We start from the raw sequence: 22,642 nt of genomic DNA on the forward strand, positions 1-22,642 counted from the left end.
ATGATTTAGCTGGGGTTGGTCCTACTTTGAGCAGGGGGTTGGACTAGATGACGTCCTGAGGTCTCTTCCAGCCCTAATAGTCTATGATTTTATGCCCAGGTTGGCCTTACGGAAGTGAGTTTAATTGGTGAACAAAATGAGCAGGAGATGAAGTATGCTGCACACTATCCACCCCAAAGTCCCTTTTGGGAATTCTTAAAAGGAGACTTGGGAAAAAAATTCTCATCTCACCTTCCCCAACCCTAGCACAGAAGGAGCAGACCAGACTGAAGGATTTTCTTTCCTCGGGGAAGACATCTGGCCTTGCTCCTGTTAAAGGACCTTTGCTCTTCCCCTGTGAGTCCTAAAAGTTATCATGACATCCAGTCCTCAGCCATCAGTGGGGATATCTGATGTCAGCACTGCAGAGGCTCCAGTCAGATGCATGTAAAATCCTGTTCTGTGTTACTTTCTGCCTTCTCCCTCCTTTCCGCGCGCTCACTCGCGCTCTCTCTCTTATCGGTTGTTCACTGGATCCTGAAATCAACTGTATTGTGTGCACCAGCCCAGTGAGATGACAGGCCATCCAGCCCTGCCCTGTTTGAGGAGAACGGAGCTAACCAGAGGATATTCTGACCAAAATGTGAGCCAGAGTCCAGAGCAACTGGTAGTGTGACTGATCTGCCAGCCTAAGGTATCCATTCTTGAAAAACTGGGTGGCTGGTCAATCATGAACATCATCAACAAAAGCTGTATTTTCCCCCACCTTTTTCTATCCTGTCTCTCCTCCACCTTGTGTCTGTGTGTTTGTAAAAAAACAGGAAAAGTGAATACCCTTCACATGGGGACTGGGAATAAAATTAACCCTTTCCTTTTCATCAAAGAAGGGTTGTTGGTAAGATGAGACTGATATTTTGCCTCCAAAAGGAGAGAGACTTTAATATGTTTTGATTGTTATGCATAATTACTCAATTTCAGCTTTTTCTTGTTTTGATTTCTAGTTCTTTGTTGTGTTTTGATCAATAAACTTCCAATTTTAGAACCCTGGGTGTTTGCCAAGAAACCACACAAACCAGAAAAATCCTGAACCTTTATAATACTGTTTCAGTACTGGGCAGTGAAAGGGTTTTCTAAAACCTTTCACTCCTTTGGCCCTTGAGAGCAATACAACAGTATACACTGCTCATCCCTTGATTTGGCTAGATTGGGAAATGATTTTAACTCTTTCACACCTCATTCCCTAACTGTTCAGCTTTTCACATTATGGGAAGGCTTTTGTGAAATGGTGGGTAGTTTCAAACAGGATATGATGTCAGTTAGATGGGCAGAGGTGCAACCACATAAGAAAAAAATGTGTGTAAGGTGGGACCTGGCATGGAAATACACATCTTGCTGCTGTACTGAAAATAATAGAGGGAGCAGACGTAGGACAGATCTCCTTCTCTGCCCCCTCCTGCACCAGCAGTTTCACCTATAGGCCTGGTTTCAGTAAAGTCTCATCCAACCAGGTGTAGATCCCTCCACCAAGTCCTCCCTGCCTGCAGCTCCCAAAAGCCTCACCCTGAACTCTGACATGGTTGTCATTTCTGTGGGTCAGGACTAAAGAGGTGACTCTGAGCTCCATCCGTTCTCCTCCATGGGAGGGCATTGCAATTCAGGCTGAGTCGTCCAAGTGCATTAAACCTTTAAGCCCGTCATTGTTTTTCCTTATGTCGAATTCCTGAATTTGCTAATTTGATTTATCTTTGAGTTAAACAGGTTTTGTATTAAACTCTTGGGGCGGGGTTCAATATGCTACTGCAAATCACGTGCTAATTGCACTGATTTAAACAGGCATAGTTCAGCGGGCAGGCACTGTAGAGGCCTCATACATATAGGCATGAACTACACCTCCTGTTGTTTGTCCTACAGAGGCCTCCAATCCTGCTGAGCTGTGTGCTGTCTTTCTGCTGTGAAAAACCTGGGACTCGCTTGCTACTGGATACTAATTTGAAGCAGTTGCTGCAACAGGTAAAAATTAAAAATTATTGAGCTGCTGACACAATGTTCTGGAGAAGGGAGAGTTTGCAGGCTCCAGGCTGGGCTAGGAGTTGGTTGCTTCTGATGCTCTGACTGACCATACTGGTGGTGTTCTGGTCCCATCACTCAGATGCTTGGAGAGAGGCACAGTCCACCTGCAGTCCGCTGCCTGCCATTACTGCATTTCAGCAGACAGTGCGTCTGTGCCAGAGAATCCTCGTGCTAAACAGAAATGCACCAATGCAATAAAAAGGGTTTCTCCAGATCCTGTAGGGAAGGAGTTTCTGCAGACTTCGGGGCTCCTCCGAGTAGCAGCCATTGCTGATTGTGGTATTAACAAATAATACTTCATATCAACAAAGTAATACCAGTACACATGCTCATGGCATCTCCTTGAATCATCCCCATTCTACAGAGGGGAGAAACTGAAACGTGAATTGATCACAGGTCACACATGGTGGAATTTGATTCAACCCCCTGGGAGCAGGGCAGTGCAAATGGCCTGTTTATGTCTTCAGGGGCAGCTGAGACAGAGGCAGGGAGGTCCCCTACAAAGATCCTTTCTCAGGATAGTCAGCTTCAATTTCTAGTTTGGGCTCCATAGGAATTCCAGTGGCAGAAGCTACCAAGGAGCCCTACTCCTACCCCTTCCTTTGCCAGCCCTGCACAGCCCAGCACGCTTGGAGCTTCCCAGGCTGGCTAAGTTGAGCAGAAGGTGAAGGCTGTTTCTACTTCTGTGTCCACCAAATACACACTCATGATGCTACTGAGAGTCATGATATCTGGTATTTTGCTAAAAGCCTCAGTTCCTGGAATCATGTGACTCTGAGATCCCAGCTTTCATTGTTTTGTTTTCTTTTTAAGTGCCAGTCCTTGTGGTTGAGGAGAAAAACTTGGAAATATGAAACCTAAAGGTCTCAAAAAGAGGACAAATAAATACCCCCAATTAATTTTTTTTAAGTCTCATGGTTTTTTGGAGTCTGACTCATGATTTCTGAAGGTGTGGTGGGTTGGCTGAACTGTGGACTTTCTGCCGGGCTTGCAGTAGGGCTTGCAGCTGGGTTCTGATGACAGAATCAAGTCCAAATCAGTGTTAGTACTGTCTTACCTGGCTGCTAGCCAGGTGCTCACCGCCCTAGGCTATTGGCTGTCATCCATAATAGTGCGCTCACTATCTCCCTACTGACCCACTGTGCAATCCAGTTTCACTCGGGCTTCTGTGTGACACACACATGGCACTGACCCAGTAAATGCAGTTTATGTACTTGCTACCTATTTTGAATTGGCCTGGTATACCCAATAGCTTGTTGTGGTGAGGCAAAGGGTTAATGACTTTCAATATAGACTTAAAACAATGAGTAGCATCCTTCTGATGTGGGAGATATTTAATGTTATAATGCCTGTGCCTTTACGAAACAAGATCACAAAGCAATGACACTGATTTGGATAGCAGTGTCATTACCCCTGAAAAAGAAGCATTTTTTATTTACTTGCTAAACAGATTTAGAAAAGCGATAGGCCTTCAACAAAGGAATTACTTAAAACCTACCTCCTGGGGGCTCTGTGGACTTAATGTAATTGGTTGGTCTCTCAAGTTGGTTATGCCTGTGTTTGTCCATCACTAACCTGGTGGTGTACTGTGTGCCCCACAATCAGTGGGTTGCCGGTTCACAGCAGGATGCAGTGTTGAGCAGAGCAAGTGGCAGCATCTTGTGATTGAAGTTTAAGAAATAGCAAGTTTGTTTCCCAATCAATACACTATCCTAGGAGACTTGAAAACTGAAAGTGAAACATGGCAGGACAAGCTTCCACACTTTGCCCATTGTCTCTCAACACTTACCAGGAGGTCCATCCTCATTCATTCCTTGGCCCCTTTGCTGCTACTGCCAACAAAAATGTCAAATGTAATCGTGCTTTTTATTCCATGGGCATTAGGGATGGACTGGATGATATTAGCTGAAGATCCAGGCTGAAATGTGCATCTGGATCCAGTCTGTTAAGGTTTATATATGGGGTTTTGCTTCAAACCTGTTTTGAGAACAGAATGTTTTGTAGGGAACATTCTAGACTTACACACAGATAAGCAAAAAGAAAAGGAGTACTTGTGGCACCTTAGAGACTAACAAATTTATTTGAGCATAAGCTTTCGTGAGCTACAGCTCACTTCATCAGATGCATCCGATGAAGTGAGCTGTAGCTCACGAAAGCTTATGCTCAAATAAATTTGTTAGTCTCTAAGGTGCCACAAGTACTCCTTTTCTTTTTGCGAATACAGACTAACACGGCTGCTACTCTGAAACCTGACACAGATAAGCATGATGCTTCCTTTCATACCATTGTTGAATAGAGGACAATGAGGGACAGGGATGTGTGCGGGCAAATGAGCACAGGATGTTAGTGCACTTTTCCTAGCTGGAGAGCTGGATTCAAAAATCTGACTTTAGGTAAAAATGGAAGTGAATGTAATTTGTGATTCAGTTTCTCTGTCATTAAAATAGAGGATGGGTGGGCGGTAGTGCTTACCTACCTCACAGGCCCATCTAAGGGTATGTTGACAATTAAACATCCGCAGCTGGTCTGGGTCAGATGACTGGAGTTCGGGTTGCAGGGCCAGTGTAGACATTTGTGCTTGGGCACGAGCCTGGCTCTGGGACATTGCAAGTGGGAACAGAAAGACCTACTGATGTAACTCAAGGACTTAAACAAGAAAAGTGTAAAGCACCAGAAATCAAAAACCAAAATCGGTGCGTGAGAAATTAGGCCCAATTCATGGACAAAAATGAGATTTATTCCATGCTGCCCTCCCTTTTGGGGTCCTTAAAGAGACTTTGGAGAGAATAATTGGCTACTAGAGCAAGCTTCAGCTTTACCATTATAGCTGCCACCCCCACCATCTCCTGGGACCCCAGACCTACATCCTAATCCTGAGAGATGTCCTGACCAGGCCAAAGAGAGAGGGACCCAGATGCCACCATCACCTCTACTGGCTGAAATCTGAACACAAGGTGGGATGCTGAAACTTTTTCTCCCCCCGCTCCCATCCAATCACACTTTCTCCTTGCCTAGCTTATTCCTATCCCTCTCCTTTCGCCTTCTGTGTAATGAGAGTCTGGTTTACCAGGTCTCAGAGTAGCTGGTAAGACCATGTACCATGCCTGTGTTTTTCCAGCAGAGAGGTTGCAAGTGAAAGTCAACACCAGAGACAGAAGCTGCGTTTTCTATCTTTGTGATTCTTTTCTTGCCCCCTCTTTTCCCTGGCTTGTTTAGTCTTTTAGGAAACAGGATTGAACTTTAACAGCAGCAGCAATGACAGCTCCAGCCCATCTCTACTAACTTCTTCTTTCCCCAAAAGGACAGTTGTTACCATCTTGTATGCCATCAAAGAGACTGTCCACAGGGTTCTCTGCCCCCTCCCCTTTCCAAAAAAAACCCCACCTCTGGCAAACGGGAACAAGGGATGTTGAAAGGAAAGCCTTGTTTCGTACTTTACATTTTAAATTATTTAATTGTTTTTCTTCTTGTCTGCGTCTCTAATAAAAGATTCAAATGATTTTTAAATGTGTGTTTTCCATGGTAATGAGCAGGCCGGGGTCTCTGTATATCCTACCATGAACCTTGTTTAAAACTGTCTGACTGTGTTATGTTAACACCTTTGATTCTTTGGCCCTTTATTCCATCTAAATTAATACAATAGTGGCTATCGCATAACTGCTGCCTAGGATGGCATAATTTGCAGTCTCTGTTCAGGAGAATCGTATCAGACCCAGAATATCAACTATTAAGGTGTATTTGCAATCTGCAGTATGGCAGAGTTTGTCCAGGGCCAGTCTGCACTTACGACTGACTATAGCCAATGCTCTGAGATTCTTTTTCGTATGAACACCGATCTTTCTCTCTCTGACGCACTTGTGTGTGCACACACTTTCCCTAGGATTACCTTGAACTAGGGCCATTTTATATTAGCAACTTACTCCAGTAGCTATGATCAACAAATCATATTTTAAAAAAGAAATCTGGCCAATATCATTCAATTTAAGCATTAAGGGTGAGATTTTTCAAAAGCACTTAAATGACTGAGGAGCATAAGTCCCATGGAAGTCAAAGGCACTTGTGCTCCCGAATTACTTAAGCTCTTTCAAAAATCCTTCCTTCTATTAACTTCTCTGGGAACTGGCTCAGGCTCTGTTTTTTGTTTCCTGGACTCCAACCGAGTGTTTGATACATAATTTTTCTAAGATCCAGATAACAGATGTGTAATGAACAAAACAAAATAAACACTGATGATTTTGCTAGCTGTTTTACTAGCATGGGATTCTTTTGTACATTAAATAAGCAATTATCTCTTTCACTACTGCAACATGTCATAAAAATTACCCTTTAAGATGAAGTTCAATCTCTCACAGAAGAATACACACAAACTGTGATAAGTTTAGCTTCACTTCTGAATACTAGAATGTCTCTCCATTGCTACTGTCTTGGCTTTTTCCTCTTTAGGATCAAAATGTCATCACAAGTGTTTCAGGCGGGTTTTTTGTATTTACATGCCAATGAATATCTGGCTCCTGGATGATCGCAGATGATCTTTAAAGCACTTATGACAATTCAAAATCTGCTGGAATTAGTTTAATTTAAACAATGCTAAATAGGAATTAATTCCACTTTCTTAAGGAGTCAGTCACAGCTCATGTTTGTGAACTACATAGCCAAGGACGTAATCCTGTTCGTATCTCCATATATCTTTTTATCAGAAGCATTTCAATTCAGTTCTAATTCAGAAACCTCTCAGTTGTTCACCTTTTAACTTCTCTGCTTTCATAACAGCATGTCTCCAGTGCTATGCTCCTGTTTACTCCAAGCACTAGGCAACACTGACAAGCAAAACAACTTTCAAGGTAGTCCTTGACTGAAAGGGTTGATTTTCTTCAGTACATCCAAATGTTAGTGACTTCCATACCAGAGGCAGTCACGTTAGAAGCTAGGAAGTGTCTTGGCTAATCCTTCTCTTGCTCTAGCACCTTCCCCCATTCCTGGAGTCAGGAAATGACTAGATGGACCTCAAGTCTGATCCACTAAGGCCATTCCTATGAAAAGTAGTGAGGCTGAAGAGTGCAGGAGCACTGATGCCACTGAAGAGGCAGAAAAGGACCCTGCTAGCCATGACAAGTTCTCCAGCTACATTCAGGCTGTGGTTCCACTGAAGAATATTCACGGGTAGGACACTTAAATAACCTGCTCTTCTCAATCAGTGAAAAAGCATCTGCTCCATCAATATCTACAAGGCGCTCCAAGTTACCAAAGGAAAAGGATGATGGAACAATAAAAGGGACTAAGCGAAAGCTTGATGAATGACTTCATTTAGTTTGTGCTTTGGAAAATAGTTTCTGGCACTACCCAAAATTAATGTATTATTAAAGGCTCTGCCTTATGCCAAGTGAGTCTTTTATTCTTGGCATATGTAGAGATCATAAAGGGCAAGACAGTGTTTTGCTGAGGTTTTGCTAAGCTTTTGTTAAAGTAATAAGTAAAAATAACTATTATAATTATTGCCAGAGTGTTAAAACTAACTGGGTACAGAATCTAAGAATGTTGGACAATAGGGGCAAACTGCATGGGAAAGGAAAAGTAGTGTATGTCATGAAATAAAGGAATTTGGAGATTTTCCTGACTATGATAACAGACTATGGTGTGTGTGTGTGGGGGGGGTTGTATATACATGTTTAGTAGCAAGTTAATATTTTTGGCACAGAATATGCTCAATCTGCATCCCTGCATTAGATAAATTAATCAACAAATGCATCCTAACACTGGGCAACAGTACAAATTTGCATTGCTGTTTTTAAAAAAAAAAAAATCCAACCTATGGCAAATGCACTGCAATATGCTACTGCTTTTGTGGAGGTCTGTCCTATACTTTACCTGGTGCTTACTTTGTTAACAGTTGTGGTCTTGTCTCTCTGTGATGCTGAAAAGTGCTGTATGTACTGCTGAATGGCATGTAATGATCTTTAGTATTATCCAGTGGCATTATGGATATTACAACTACTACTTAGCACTGAAAAAAACTTTGTTTACAAAGCACTGTACAAACTTGAACTAACCCAAATTAAATACAAAAGACCCAAATGCTAGAAAATGAAAATCCAGTTCACAGTGAAAGATGCATTTTCTGCCCCATGTTTCCTCCATACAGAACAATTGGGGGAAATAGATGACTATAAAGCCACTCCGGTAGTAGCAGAGCAATATTAATTGGGTATAATAGTCTTCACTTCCTAGTCCTAAAGAACTAGTGGGGTTTTGTGCTGTTTAGCAGCACATGTCCCATTGCAGAGGCAAGGGGTGAACTGATTATGTTCTCAGTAGTATGTGGGTACAGATCCATCTAAATTCTAAGATCTTAACTATGAACGGGGCAAGAGTGGACATGCCAAGGGCTCTTGCTACTTCCAGTGACTTCTTACAGATTTCCTACGAAAGCATGGCCAGAGACTACATTACTTGTCTGTATCTGTTCCCTAAAGTAGGGGACATTTTGGTGGGGGAAAGTAATGCATCTGCTAAAGATTGCTGAGAGTGAGCAAAGTAACAGGGGACTGAGAGATGCTGTGAAGGCCTCTGTGGAGATGTCCCTGTGCCCCCTTGCCAGAGATTCCCAAACTCTACATTTGTGGGCCTGCCCCCTCAGTGTTTTCTGGGAATGAGGGGGCCAGGTGCCACAATCCCCAAAGGAGGAATGCAGAAGAAACTGAGTGGAACCTCAGAAAAGTTTGACAGTGTTTAGGCTGATGGTGCATTGAGACCCACCTTGTCATGCTGACTACCAATTCTGTCTCATTGTTTCCTTGTACTCCTCAATCTGTTGGCTCTTAGATTGTAAGCGCTTTGGGGTAGGGACTGCCTTTTTGTTGCGTGTTTGTACATCTCCTAGCACCAGAGTATCCTGGTCCATGACTGAGGCTCCTCAGCACCACGGTAATACAGATCATAACCTTGTTGAGTATTTTGGGCTTTATTTAGGCAAAGAACTATCACATAGTGGAACCATCAAGCTGTCTGTTTTTACTCGGTTGCAGTTTGCCTGAGTAAGGATATCAGAATTTGGTCAACAGTTTGTGAGTGCTTTATGACTGGGAATCAAAGGTGCTATATAAACATAAAATATCAAAAAACAATCTATTATCAATTCCTCAACAATTTGATTGTAGGTCTGCTGTTGTATGAATGTGGATCTCCCCACTTCTTGATGTATTATTCTGACCTCCATGATAGCAGAGCTCCTTTTGTCACCCACCAGGGAACAAATGAAATGCCTCAACACTGATTCACTTCTGCACACTGTGAAACCAACTTGAAATATACAAAGTATGGAGGAAATTGCAGTGACCAGAGAATCTAGTTTAATGGGTGCTGTACAGGAAGACTTTATTCTACAATACATTCTGGAAACAGCTGTCAAATGTTACGTACAGGTACTGTATAAAATAGTTAAGTTTTATTGTATACATCATGGTTCTTGGATATTATAAGTAGGATATTAAGAAATACATAGGAATGTGTGGTGGAGGGTGAACAGTTTTTTGTTTTTTAAGAATAACCTAAATCTAATGAATAGCTTTGTATTTCACTGCAGTTCAAAGCCGTCACTGCTGTACCTTCATCAGGCAACAGAGCAACCATGTAGTCACAAATACTGGTACATCTGTGTATGATACAATAAAAGAGTGAGAATCATATTTCTCATACTGGTCCTTCTTGTGCTTCATTTTGGCTTTTATCTGTACAGTAATACTCTTTGTGCTTATTTGGTCCATGCAAAGCAATGTACTGTGTGAGTTACTTGTTAAATAAAAATGAAATTCAAATTAGAAGAACACTTGTATTTTAGATAATTTAGGATTAATAAAATAGTATGAAATTAAACTCTGATCATAGCAATGAGTGGGTCTTGTGCTGTTTTTTCTGTGGAGTCCATCCTCCTAACTTGAGACAAAAATATTATTTACTTCAGTGCCTTTTAAGCAATGGTTGCTAGCATCCATAATCTACATACAGTACCTTTGTTGAGTTGTGAGCTGAAGAGGTTGGCAATGGCTGTAATTCAAAGTTACAGCACAAATTTGGAAAGTTTGAGCCAACAGTGTAAAAAAAAAAAAAAAAAAGGCTCTGAAACTGGCACCTTTTATCTACAGACATCTATTATATCAGTAAAAACAATTTCACTCTAGAACACAGAACGCTACAGTTGGTTTGGAATGGCAAATTATGCACGTTTTCTACTGTCACTCACAGGATTCAATAGCATACTTGAAAGGAAAATGTTGCTGTTTTGCTGCGTTGTAAGCAGTGCACATATTTGCCTGTTATACAGAGAGATTTCCCATTAAAATAAACTTTAAAAGAAAATATACCATGGGAAACAAACTGCATATTCAGTGAAATATCAGTGGCACCACTTGCCAAAACATACGATGCTGCAGTTTCAGTCTATACAGAGGAGAGGGGATCTGTCTTCATTCAAACATTTCGTAATGACGCGTTTGCCTTACACGTGGGACCATATCAATAAGCAACCTGCAAATAAAAGCACAAGTTTAGGTCGAGCTGTAAGGGGAAAGCATACAGTTAGGGGAGTTGTGTTAGGCACTCTCATGAAGGAAGGTTTATCTCTTCAATGCTGATCAGAGTGAAACCAGGCCCAGAACCAGCTCTGCCCAACCTTTAAGAAGCTGTGGGGAGGCATAAGGAGTGGAGAGGTGGGTTCTCCCTCGGAAGCATTCGAAATACCAGGTTCGCTTCTCTGTATTTTAGAAGATGTAAACACAAGGGGCAAGGTTATGGCTTAAAGCCACAGCCCAGTGTGGGAGTGGTGGGGGTGAGGAGCAGGATAGTGCTGCAGTGAGAGTCCCCTGGAGGAATTCTGGCTGAATCAGGGTTGGCTCTGCCAGCCTGGGAGAGGATGTATCCCCCTGCTGACACCAAGACTGCTTTGGAAAAAATTTTATGATGGAGGAGAATGGCAGAGACTGCACCCTTAGTGCAATCTGCTCATTGGCCAGAACTCACAGCAAGGCTTATCCCTCTGTGGCATGAATTGCCCCAGAAAGACATGGGAGCTTGTTAGAACTTCCCCCTGGAAGTGAGAATGACTGCGACCTGGCAATGCAGTGCTGGCAAGCTGTACAAATGGAATCTGCTTGGAGTGCTGATCCTGGCCATCCAAAGCAGTAGTGTGGAAGTCAAGGGATATACTTGACAGATTCTGGGTTCTGTCTGTCATGTTTGCATTTTTCCTACTGTAATGTCCCCCATCTCTCCTCTGTATTTGGCCAGAATATCCTGCCTCTGCTGTAGAATATGGATGCCAATGATTTTACAAGAGCACATTCCTTCATTTATAGGAGTGGCATTCTTAATTCAAATGTTAACTTTCTAAAGTGGATTATAAACTAAAAATCATAGGTCTGGGCACTAGGTCTCTGCAAGGGAGTCCAATAAAATAGCTTCTATCATTTTTATTATTACTATTTTCCTACGAAGTGGAGGAAAAAAACCTAAAGACATTTATCACCCAGAAGACCTGCAGTGAAATTCTGGCCCCAATGAAGTCAATGGCAAAACTCCCATGGATTTCACCTCCAATTTTAGGCAAGGATTGGAGGCAAGGATTTCACCTCCAATTTTAGTGTTACCATTCAAGAATCCCTTATCCCATTCACTTCAAATCTAGTAGAAAAATGATTTGGGTCTAGGCTGACCAATCAGTTTTCAAGCCAATATACGGTGTATTTTGTCATGTTTGAGAAGGAGGCCAATATCCAGTATATAATTTAAACTCAGTTGCAGCATTCGCTATGGAGCAGCTAACCTCTCCCTATACTTCACACAGGAAAAAGAGGGCTTAGAAACGTGACATAACAATATTTTAGAGGAATTCTGACCCAGAATTATGCATCTATCCTTCAAAGGTAAATATCCCAAAGCCAAAATGTGGTGTTTTTAAAAAAAAAAAAAAAAAAAATACACACAAAAATAGATTAGCTAAAACAAAGCAATACAAAAAGCCCTAAAATTACAATGTTTTTGGCTTCTCTGTAACATAAACAAGCTTTTGTTTTTTAAATCCCACTGCCATCACACTGCACATTGTGCTAACAGCTACCGTACTAAGTAGATTACACCAAAGATATATAAGCCTCTGTCAGCTGACGCTTACTATATTTGAAACACCAACAATCCTTTTGTTTAAAGGTGTTGTACTGGATAGCAAATACCTCTTAACAGAAGAGATGTGTTGAGTGAAATGTAATTGTTATATGAATGGGCTCCATTTTGTTATATAACTATTCTGTTTTTATTGCAGGATTAACGGAATATTGTTTTGTTCTGAAAGAAATAACCATTCTTACTTTTTTTTTTAAAGGGAATATTTTGAGAACAAATGAACCCTAAACATGCCCAAGGGACTAGATGTTCAGGGGGATGGTGCAGAGATTTTTTTTTCACTACAAGGTCACCTTTCAGTGACTAGAAACTTTGTTCTCCCATAGAGTGCTATAGAAACCACACCACGGCCCACCTAGAAATTAGCCTCTCTCCCATCCACTTGAGGAGAGCAGGTTCCCAAACAATTAATAAACAGCATTCTTTTCTTTCAGACACTGTTGCCTTCAATAACTAACAAGATCTGTGATAATGTGATATGAGCTGCCATGCTGCAAGGTCCCAGTGCAGGAGCTAGCTGCCAGAAATGTGCAGGTATGCACACGCATTCCAAATGAAGACACACATTCTAAATGAGGATTGCTCTTGTTCATTAACGGGCAGGACATTTAGCACTGTAGATCATGAATGAATCACATGAATGTGCTTGCTAATGCAAATTACAAAAATAAGAAGTTTAACTCACTTGACTCCATAGGCAAGTATTGTAAGTCCCATTAAAATTCCTATACTGCCATCCAGGTACCAGACAGAAGCATTGTGCTTAAAAACTTCTGCACTTAAAAGGATGGAAAATCCCATTACTCCACCTACAAGAGAGTTGAAACCTGGAAGAGAAAAAATAAACCATACAAATCAAGGGAAGAACTCATCTCTTAGCTTCAGCTTAATGGCCTCAATTGTGAAGAGACTCTGTGGGGATAAAAGCCATTATACTGCACCTAGTAGGCAGAGAGTCTCTGCAACTGTAGAGTAGAGGCCATTTAATGCTGTGCTGCACTGAGAAAGAAGGCACAGGTCTCTAGCTCAGCCACAGCTTACTATGAGGCTCTCATTTGGAGAAAAAAAAAATCAGAGCTGTAATGTTCAGTATCATCCCTTTATATCCTAGGACCTGGTGGTGCTTTTCATTTCCAGTATGAATGAGGTAACGTCCATCTCTTGCCATCGTCTCTCTTGTGCAGTCATCAGCCACCACTTTACCTTCCCCTTTTAGTTTCCATTCTAAATCCTATTCATTGAGTCTCTTTCCTTGAGCAGCTTTGCCACTTTCAAAATATCTGTCAAAGGGTCATTCTATCTGAAAAGTGACCCTTTATTTTAAAGGCCCCCTTACGGTTCTATATAGTTATTGTTTGTTTCTCATCAGTGTTCAAATTACTACTTGAAAAATGAACACACACAAAATCTTCTTTCTTACTTCACAACTTGCAAGCTCAATGTTTCAGGCTGGCATCTGTCTTCCTTTCATAATACCATGGATAAAGATTCTGTAGGCCAAATAATACTCTGACCACTGTCTAGGCCTGTTGCTATCCATAAATGCCCTTAAAAACACACGTACAATCTCAGTGTATTCAATAGGTGTGGGCCCGTGTTAACTGGTAAGACATTAGTAAGTAACTTAATCAATAACATGACTCCACCTCACTCTCCCATAGTGTGTGCTGTATTTCTGTGACTTAAAGGAAGCAGAGTTGTCTGTGAATACACACTAGGAGCAGATCTGATGAGTATGAAAGTTCCATTTTTACATCATAACTTCAGAGAACTGCACTTTAAGATTTGTTTTTCTTTTGATCCATATATCCTGCTTTAATGTATATTGGAGCTTCATCTTACAGCTGAATACATAGAGAGTGAGCTTGCTCAGACTATTCCCCATACATGTCAAAAGACCTGCATACCTGTCACTCCCAGTCAGCAGTTTTCAGGCTTGATAATGTACTTTTCAATCCAAATTTTTTACTTTTCTTTCTTTTAATGTATCAGTTTAGCCCTTCAAAGACCTTTCCTCTTCTAGGGCATTTACAGTCACTCCTTGACATCCTGCTTTTTAAAAGAAAAAGTCCTTCCTCTTGCTGCATATTTGCAGTCACCCTTTTCCTCCCAGACTCACGCTTCACTGTTTCACCCTTTCACGGTAGGTGGTTTGTTTTCTGCTGAACCATGGTCTTCCACCACCAGCCCTCAAAGGCCAACTCATCATTCTATAATTTCCCACTTTTGTTAACAAGGGTGGAGCTGCCCTGGTGGTCAGGGTGTCTGTATAGATCAGATTGTGGCATTTGCCAGCACTTTAGATATCATTTTAGGCCTGCTTGGAGCAAGATTTGAAGATATATTGCTTTAAGTGCTCTAGTATTAGGAACAGTGGGAAACTGTAGGAAAAATAATATAGTTTAAACCCAGCCAAAGGCTCTAACTCTCTGCCTGCTGAAGCTCTTAGCCTAGTCTCTACCTGTTTTATATTGCACTAACTGCTATGACATCTGGGTGCCAACAGACCATAGCATCTAATACTTCCTCTCTATGGTACTCCATATGGGCCCATCTGAGTGCCTCTGAATCTTTATTGCATTTATCCTCACAGCACTCCTGAGGAAGGGAAGAACTATTGTCTCTATTTTATAAATGAGGAACTGAAGCACTGGAGTCCTGATTTTCAAAGGTCTTTCGGCCTGAAAGACTAAGGGCATGTCTGCACTGCAATTAAAAAAAAACAACAGAGTCTGAGCCTGCATCACCTGACTTTGGCTTGGCTGTGGGGCTAAAAATATCAGTGTAAACATTTGGGCTTGGCTGTAGCCGGGGCTCTGAGACCCAATCCATTCATGGGGTCTCAGATCCTGGGCCACAGTCTGAGCCCAAATGTCTACACTGCTCTTTTATAGCCCCGCAGCTTGCACCCTGAGAGCCCTGAGTCAACCAATCTGGGCCAGCCGTATCTGTGCCGTTGGGCTTTTATTGCAGTATAGACAATACCCTAAGTGACCTGCTGAACATCACAGAGGAATTCTCTGGCAGAACAGTAAATTGACCTGGGTATCAGGCTTGTCCCTAACTGCTGGGGCATCCTTTCTCCCCTTAATTTTTTGTTCTTTCTCCTTGTTAATTTCCAAGGGCAAAAGGGAGCTCTGATTAAAATTCCATGGCATGAGATAGCCTTCCATTTGGAAATGCTGCTTCTCTCTCAATAGTAAATAAACCCCAATGCCTTGTATCTATCACTCAAAGGAACCTGAGCAGAGTGGTTGTTAAGTGATGCTCTCTTGTATAACCCACTGTTCCTAATAATAAATGCCCCATTCTCCAAACACTAGACTATCTTGTTTCTCTTACTAATGGCCTTGCAATGGCAGACCAATGCTCTCAAAGAGAGGAACTAGGATCTGGAAGTGTTTTAGCTTTTGGACAAAAGGTTTAATTTTTCTTTTGAAGTTATCATTGCAGCCCTTTCCCAAGTAATGCAAGATTGTTCCCTACAAGCCATTTTCTAGTGTTTTGTCCAATCTATCTTTGAGTCCCAAGCAATTCAGCTTTCACCTATTCCTTCTGGGAGACTGTGCCACAATCTAACATCTCAGAGCCAGAGAGTTTTCCTTAAACATTCACTCTCTAAATTTCATCCCATCACTCCGCAGTCTACCATCCTATGTTCCATTCTGTCCTTGTTTACAACCTTCAAGTATGGGCAAACTGTTAGGCTAATAGAAGACTGAAGAGAACATCACTACACATATTTAGCTCTTTAAGCTCTCCTAAATCAGTCCTTCCTGCCACATAATCATTTTTGTTCTTTGAGCTTTCTCTTATTTTTCAGTGTCTCTCTGGTAATGTGTGGAGAGGGAGGTGAGATGGAATCAGTTCTGAACTCTAATGTTCCTGAGTTTGAGTTCTCAATAGAATAGCATTTGGGCTAACTGTTGTTTATTTGTGTTCACACAGATTTCAGCAAGACTATGTGCTAGGTAAAAACAAAAAACAAAAACAAAAAACAAAAAAAAAACATGTCATTTCCTAGTTCTGAATGTTCAGCAGTGGGATTTTCAAAAACACTTAAGTGATTTAGGAGCACATGTCCCACTGACTTTCTCCTTTGTGTCACGTACTCTGAAGTCTCTTAGGCACCTTTGAAAATGCCTCCCATCATGTTTTTGAGAATATGCTTGATAATGCTGACCAGATCTAATTTACCAACACTTGGGGTCCGGACAGGAAGAAGCAAGCTAGGAAAAAAATGACTGTTAGAGAACATAGGTGATTGTTCTTCATGACTGTAGTCCGCGTTGGCTTAGTAGGATTTACATATGAACCTGGAGCTAAGGAACTTTTAGGCCCCAATTCTGCCCTGAGATCTGTAAGCCTCCAAATGGAAGTTGTATGGATATTTGAGGTGACAACTGGCTCCTTGGAATGTAATTGCACTTCGGAATTGGTCTGCTCTCTCAACCACAATGGCAAGGGCACTGGAAAAAATTCACCTAATTGAAGAGAAATATAGTTTGGACAATTCAACCCATGGCTATACCCAGAAAATATTCTGAAATAAGGCGCAGGTCTACACTACAGCCAGGATCGACTCTCTGAGATCGATCCATCGGCAGTTGATTTAGCGGGTCTAGAGCAGATTGCTCTCCAGTTGCTACCCCCAACAAGAAAGTAAGGTAAGTCAATGGGAGAGTTTCTCCAGTCAACCCCCAAGGCAACTCAACCTAAGGTGCATTCACTCCAGCTACGTTATTCACGTAGCTGGAGTTGCGTAGTATAGGTCGAATTACCACGGTAGTGTAGACACAGCCAAGGACATTTTTGCACAGACCTATATTGCCATGAACTCTATAGAGTGTACACGGAGTGTATTCTAATCACAAACTCCCCTCTACTCACATCCTGGCAGACTCATCCTACTGGTGCTCCTCCGTGTTGAATATACAGAAAACTTCCTATCCCACAGAGAGCTGTGAGGGTGAATACTCCAACCAGCTATGTGCCATTCTGTATGGTACGCAATTTGCTCTGGGATGATGACGTTGCTGACTACAGTTCTTGTGTCTGGTGGTTCAAGCTTTGTCATCTAACAGAAATACATGGAGAAGGAACTTGCTTCTCAGCATAAGGGAGAAATAATGATCCAGGGGCAGGATTCAAAGAACTGAAGATGTAAATAATTGAAACCACATAATAAAGAAAGAGTAGCCCTTCAACAAACTGAAGATAACACATTAACACGGACAGGGTTTTTTGTTCCTTCCACAGGTTGTAGCCTGAGTTTGAATCTTATATTACAGACAGTTAAGTACCTCTCTGAAGTACATTTAGTATTTAATGAAGAGACTCTTGAGAAGAACTTTGGAATGTCCAGTGATCAGCTGCCAGATTATGAAGGTTGTATTAAATACTTCCCTTGAAGCACATCACTAGTTCACAGCCTCCTCCTACTAATACCTCAGGCATTTGAAAAGTCAGGCCTTGTGCAAATTGGCTTGTTAAACCTGTTGAGAAATGGATTTTTTTTTCATGTAAAGCCCTTCAACACAAAGTTTGCCATAGAAATGAAATCTCTCTATGCTCAGAACAAAGGTAGGTACTGTGATGGTTTAATCTGACATCCCCTCAAATGGATTCTTTAAAAAAAAAAAAAAAAAAAGACGACTTGTGGTACCTTAGAGACTAACAAATTTATTTGAGCATAAGCTTTTGTGAGCTACGAAAGCTTATGCTCAAATAAATTTTAGTCTCTAAGGTGCCACAAGTCCTCCTTTTCTTTTTGTGGATACAGACTAATACGGCTGCTACTCTGAAACCATGGATTCTTTTGATATTTTCATCTGGCTAGTGAGGTCTGAAGCTATCTGTGTGACTACTGTATCTTGGGATTTCTATGACTCAGGTGTACAATACTGGATGTGATCCAATTGCAATATTTCTTTGCTCCTGTTGTGCTAGCATAGTTACTGGACAGACATCTTTTCTTAATTATAAACCAAACTGAGAGGCGGGACAGGCCTGCATTATCTCCAGTGCATGGATCTGATTCATGTGGGGTTCTCCACATCCTCGGAACGCCATATATCATTGCATCTTAGAATCAAAGAAAACTTGCACTCCACTCACCCTATGAAAACTGGATCAAGTCCCATAGATACAGGTGGTATATACCCTATGCAAATGCAATGAAAAAAAGTCCATTCTACCACCTGTAGCCTGGAGCACTCTCCCTATTGGCTGCTTAAAGCCAGAAAGCAATGCCTTGGCTCACTCTTGATAGAAACAGTTGACATGTCCCTCAGATAAATGATCTGCCTAACATTATGAAAGACTGACATGTTCAGCCTGTTCTCAGGGGGGAAAACCCAGCGTTTCTCACCAGTGACTGCCATTCACTGTCAAACTCTCCCTTCCTGGGTAAGATTATTGTGTTACTGGCGGCAGAAGCACCAGATAACCACTGACCTCTGAGACAATTCTCAGTCTAGGTTCAGGCCAGGCCATAGCACAGAAACAGTGCCAGTCACACGCCTTACCAGCAGCAAAACAAAAACTGGTGAGATAGGAAGAGAACCAGAAAGAAATTGACACACATAAGCCAAAGGAGGACAGGATTTTTGAAAATACCTTCTTACTGCCTGGAGTGGGGGAAGGGACTTTGACAGACAGCAGAGTAGGACAGAAGTCCAAAACACGTGCAGCAGGTAGGGGGCTCTTGCCCCTTCCAACTCCCTTTTGGTTCTCTGATTAGCTATTGGCTGGGCAAAGGGGAATGGGGCTAGTTGATTGGCTGCTGTCTGCTTCTCCTTGCCTACTTAAGCTAAGCTAGGGCTTTTCAAAAACCTCTTTGTGTATATTTACACTGCAGTAAAAGACCTGCTGCATGGCTACAGCTGGCCCAAGTCAGCTGACTCAGGCTCGTGGGGCTCGGGCTGCAGGGCTAAAATTGCAGTGTAGCTATTTGGGTTTGGGCTGGAGTCCTGGCCCTTAAACCCCACAAGGGGGGAGGGTCCCAGAGTTCAGGCTCCAGCCCAACCCCAAACATCTGCACTGCAGTTTTTAGCCCAGCCCAACTCAGTTGACCCAAGCTCTGAGACTCTATACTAGGGGTTTTTCGTTGCTCTTCGGCCATGCCTGGAGCAAGCATACATGTGGGCAACATTGCAAGAATCATGGGACCAGAGCCAGCACATGGAATCTTTTAGGTTCGCAGCTCCAGGATGCCAGGACGAGGAAGACTCGAGGTGGCTTCTACAGTCAGGCGATGCAGCGTCCAGAGGAAAGGTAGGTACTGTGGGACCAGCCCTCCCTGCTTCTTGGGGCGCACTCTGGTGGAGAGGTCGCTAGCCTGTCATGGGGGTCAGACACTTGGTTCCACGATCTAGAGGCACAGCCTGCTCGAAGAGTTGGAGCCCTGCAGGGTGGGTGGGTATTGATGCATCTTGCTTCCAGAGCTGCAGAAAATTCAAAACAGAGGAAGCTACAGGGGACTCAGCGGTGCACCATTGCCCCTCTCTGCTGCTGGGAGACAGGGGCAAGGATATGTGGGGTGGCTGCTGCTGCCATGGGAACGTCCTGCTGCCAGGACTGTCCATGGTGCTGCTGCCCTTTTCCTCACCCTGCTCATGGGGAGGGGGTTGGGGTACACAGGAGGCTGCTAATGGTATGGCAGGGGGCATTTCAAGCACCATTCTAGGAGCCATTCAGCTGGGACCTAGCAAGATGCTAAGTCCCCTCCCACCCTTATCTCAAGGGGGAGGGTGTTGAGGTCAGGGGACAGCACTGGGCCCTGCTCTCCACCCTGTGCCCCACCCCCCAACCCCCGAGGGGGGCAGCTCAGAACTGCAGAAATAAGGCATGGGAGGAGGATTGGGGCAGCTACAGCAGGGGTTGGCACTGTGGGGGGGAGGGGCATGGGAGTGGCCAGAGGCCTTAGAAGGGATTTCCTCTCCTGTTCCCTTTGGGGGTGGGGGGGCAAGTCCAGCCCTCATGGAGACACTGAATGGCGGCCTTAGAGATGGGAAAGATTCCTTTACGCCACTTTGTCAAGCAATCATGGACCTAAGGTCACTGCCCCATGGGGGAGACAGATTGTCAGTCCTCCAGGACTTCAGAGTGGATGGGGACCACTGGCAAGGGAACAGTCATGAGGAGGGGAGCTGGAGGGGGACACTCTCTAGCCTGGAGTGAGGATGAGAGTAGGACAGAGATTTTAGTGGACAGTACCCAGGACCTTGGCTGGGACCATGGACCTTGGCTGGGACCATTCACCTTGCAGCTGGCAGACAACAGATTCCAGGATTTTGCCCTGTTTGCCAACAGAGATCCACAGGTGATGCCCAAGCAACTGTGGAACCTTGGCTGCTGACAGTCACAGGATTAGTCAGGAATGCAGTTGCCCCAACGATGGCCTGTGTGGTGTACCTTACTGAGTTCACAGAATCTAAAGCCCAGGAAAGACTCCAGCATCTGTGACCCATCCCTTAGCATCAGGTGGTAAGAGACGCCATGTCCTTGGTGCACTATGGGTTAGCTCCCTCTACTATATCAGGTCAAATAGTAGAACTGTCCTATTGGTGTAAACTAGCAGGTTTCCCAGGCCCATGTAGAGATTTCCTAGCGTGGAAGCTTTTGGTCCAGAGACCAAGAGCAGAGGAGGGGGTGACAGGATCTGCATAGCCACAGAGATTCTTACAGGGTTATTAAATGGTTTGCCCAGGATATGCAGTGCTGTGAGGGAGGCCATTTCATTCAAGGCAGCATTTCTTGTGGCCTTTTTTGGTGCTTTCAGAGTAACAGTGCTGCAGGCAACCACAGACAGGTCCAGGTGGGCAGATTAATTACCGAATATACAGTGTCACTTGTGCCGTGTTGCTGCATTTAAAATTCTCTGAAATAGATCAGAATGGGAATGAGGCCTCAGTGGTGATATGGAAATGTGCAGATGAATGCCTGTGCTCTGTAAGGGCACTCAAAGTTTTCCTAGCCAGATGGAACCAGGAGCCAGGCTTACGGTTTATGCACGTGATGGTAGCTTTCTGACAAGACAACTGTTTGCTGCAGTAATAAAAAAAAAAGCTTTGGCCTGCTGCAGTCTCAACCCAGTTAACTTTAGCTCATATTCTTTCAGACTGGGGCAGTAGCATCAGTGGGCTTTGACTTTTGCTAGGTTTAGGCTATAGGATGTTAGAAATCAAATTGTTACAGAACTTTTGTCCACCCCCGGGGAAAGGTTGCTGGGTCTGGCATTAAGTGTAACTAACCCTATCTGTTTCTGAACCAAGGAGATATCCAAAGCATAGTCGATGTTTGAATTTTCAGACACTCTATAGTGCAATGGGCCTGCAAGAAGGTAGCCAGGTCAGCAGATGGATCACTGCTGGGCTTCCAGGCAGAAGCAGTACATATGCAGTGGGTTCAACAGGACAGGCATGCTGTGGGAGCAAGCTGCTTTTGGTATGGCAGATGGGACTTGAGCTGGTCTTGGCACTCATTGATGCTGCTCGTTGATGACGGGTTGATTATGCATTTGGGGCTGAATGTTGGCCAGGCAGCAGAGCAGGTGCATCATAATTGCACTGCAAGACTGAAGCCATTGGCCTTTGATGGTATGGCCAACAGGGCTTGAGCTGGTCCCATCACTCGTTGATGCAGGTAGTTGATGTTGGATTAAGCAATTGTGGCTGGACAATGGCCATGTCAGCAAGTGGATTGAAACTAAGCTGCAAGGCTGAAGTCACAGGCAGCTACTGCAAAAAAGAAATGCAAGCAGAATGGTAATGTTAAGGTGGCCATATCAAACACTCAAGTCAGCAAACTACTCCAAATGCTAAGGTTGCTCTAGCACTGTATATTTCCTATTAATTAATATGATTAAGTATACAAGGTATACAAGGTGGATGAGTTAATATTGAGGATGAATCCCAACGTTTGCCTTTTGAGTGCTTGATCTCACCATGCTGAATTAATACCAGTTCTGCATTTAATAAAACACAATATGCACAAACATTTTTGTACATGTTCAACTTCAAGGGCTTGGTCTTGCCCTCAGAAATATGAACATGACTCTCATTGTAGTTGATGAGAACTGTGTGTGAGAATTTGATTCAAAAAGTTTGCTTGGAGAGGTTCCTGGAATATCCTACTAGATAGTGTGTTGTGATGGTAGAATGCCCCCAGTGGTGCTACATTTTGCATTATAATGTAGAAGAAAACAATGCGCTCTTGATTGGTGATGCAGCATGATGCATATTAAGTTTGAGACTACTGCTTTAGAAAAGTACCATCTATGTACCGTCCCACATGAAATATAGACCTCTGAGTTATTTTCCTGAGCTGGCCACAAGATGTCACTCTTATTCCACAAAAATCCTGTACAACTGCATTCGTTTAGTGGTTGCATATAATATTTACCTGTTGAATGAAATTTGAT

The 22,642-nt window shown here is 43.0% G+C and overlaps 2 protein-coding genes across 2 annotated transcripts in view; one reads left to right on the forward strand and one right to left on the reverse strand.

Annotated features, from left to right (window-relative positions):
* Window positions 1-9,866, forward strand: part of MGAT5 (alpha-1,6-mannosylglycoprotein 6-beta-N-acetylglucosaminyltransferase) — a 251,743-nt gene extending 241,877 nt beyond the window's left edge. The window contains exons 16-17 of the mRNA XM_043505033.1: window positions 1,891-1,989; window positions 9,293-9,866. Of these exons, the coding sequence (XP_043360968.1) occupies window positions 1,891-1,989; window positions 9,293-9,319 (126 nt within the window). The 3' untranslated portion in view covers window positions 9,320-9,866. The remainder of the gene's footprint in view (window positions 1-1,890; window positions 1,990-9,292) is intronic.
* Window positions 9,867-10,127: 261 nt separating this feature from the next.
* TMEM163 (transmembrane protein 163) overlaps window positions 10,128-22,642 on the reverse strand; it is a 159,477-nt gene continuing 146,962 nt past the window's right edge. Inside the window, exons 7-8 of the mRNA XM_038421601.2 lie at window positions 12,905-13,046; window positions 10,128-10,569 (exon numbers count right to left, since the gene is read on the reverse strand). Coding sequence (XP_038277529.1) covers window positions 10,509-10,569; window positions 12,905-13,046 — 203 coding nt within the window. The 3' untranslated portion in view covers window positions 10,128-10,508. The remainder of the gene's footprint in view (window positions 10,570-12,904; window positions 13,047-22,642) is intronic.

This window comes from Dermochelys coriacea, chromosome 11 (genome assembly GCF_009764565.3).
Source record: "Dermochelys coriacea isolate rDerCor1 chromosome 11, rDerCor1.pri.v4, whole genome shotgun sequence".
Lineage (NCBI taxonomy): Eukaryota > Metazoa > Chordata > Testudines > Dermochelyidae > Dermochelys > Dermochelys coriacea.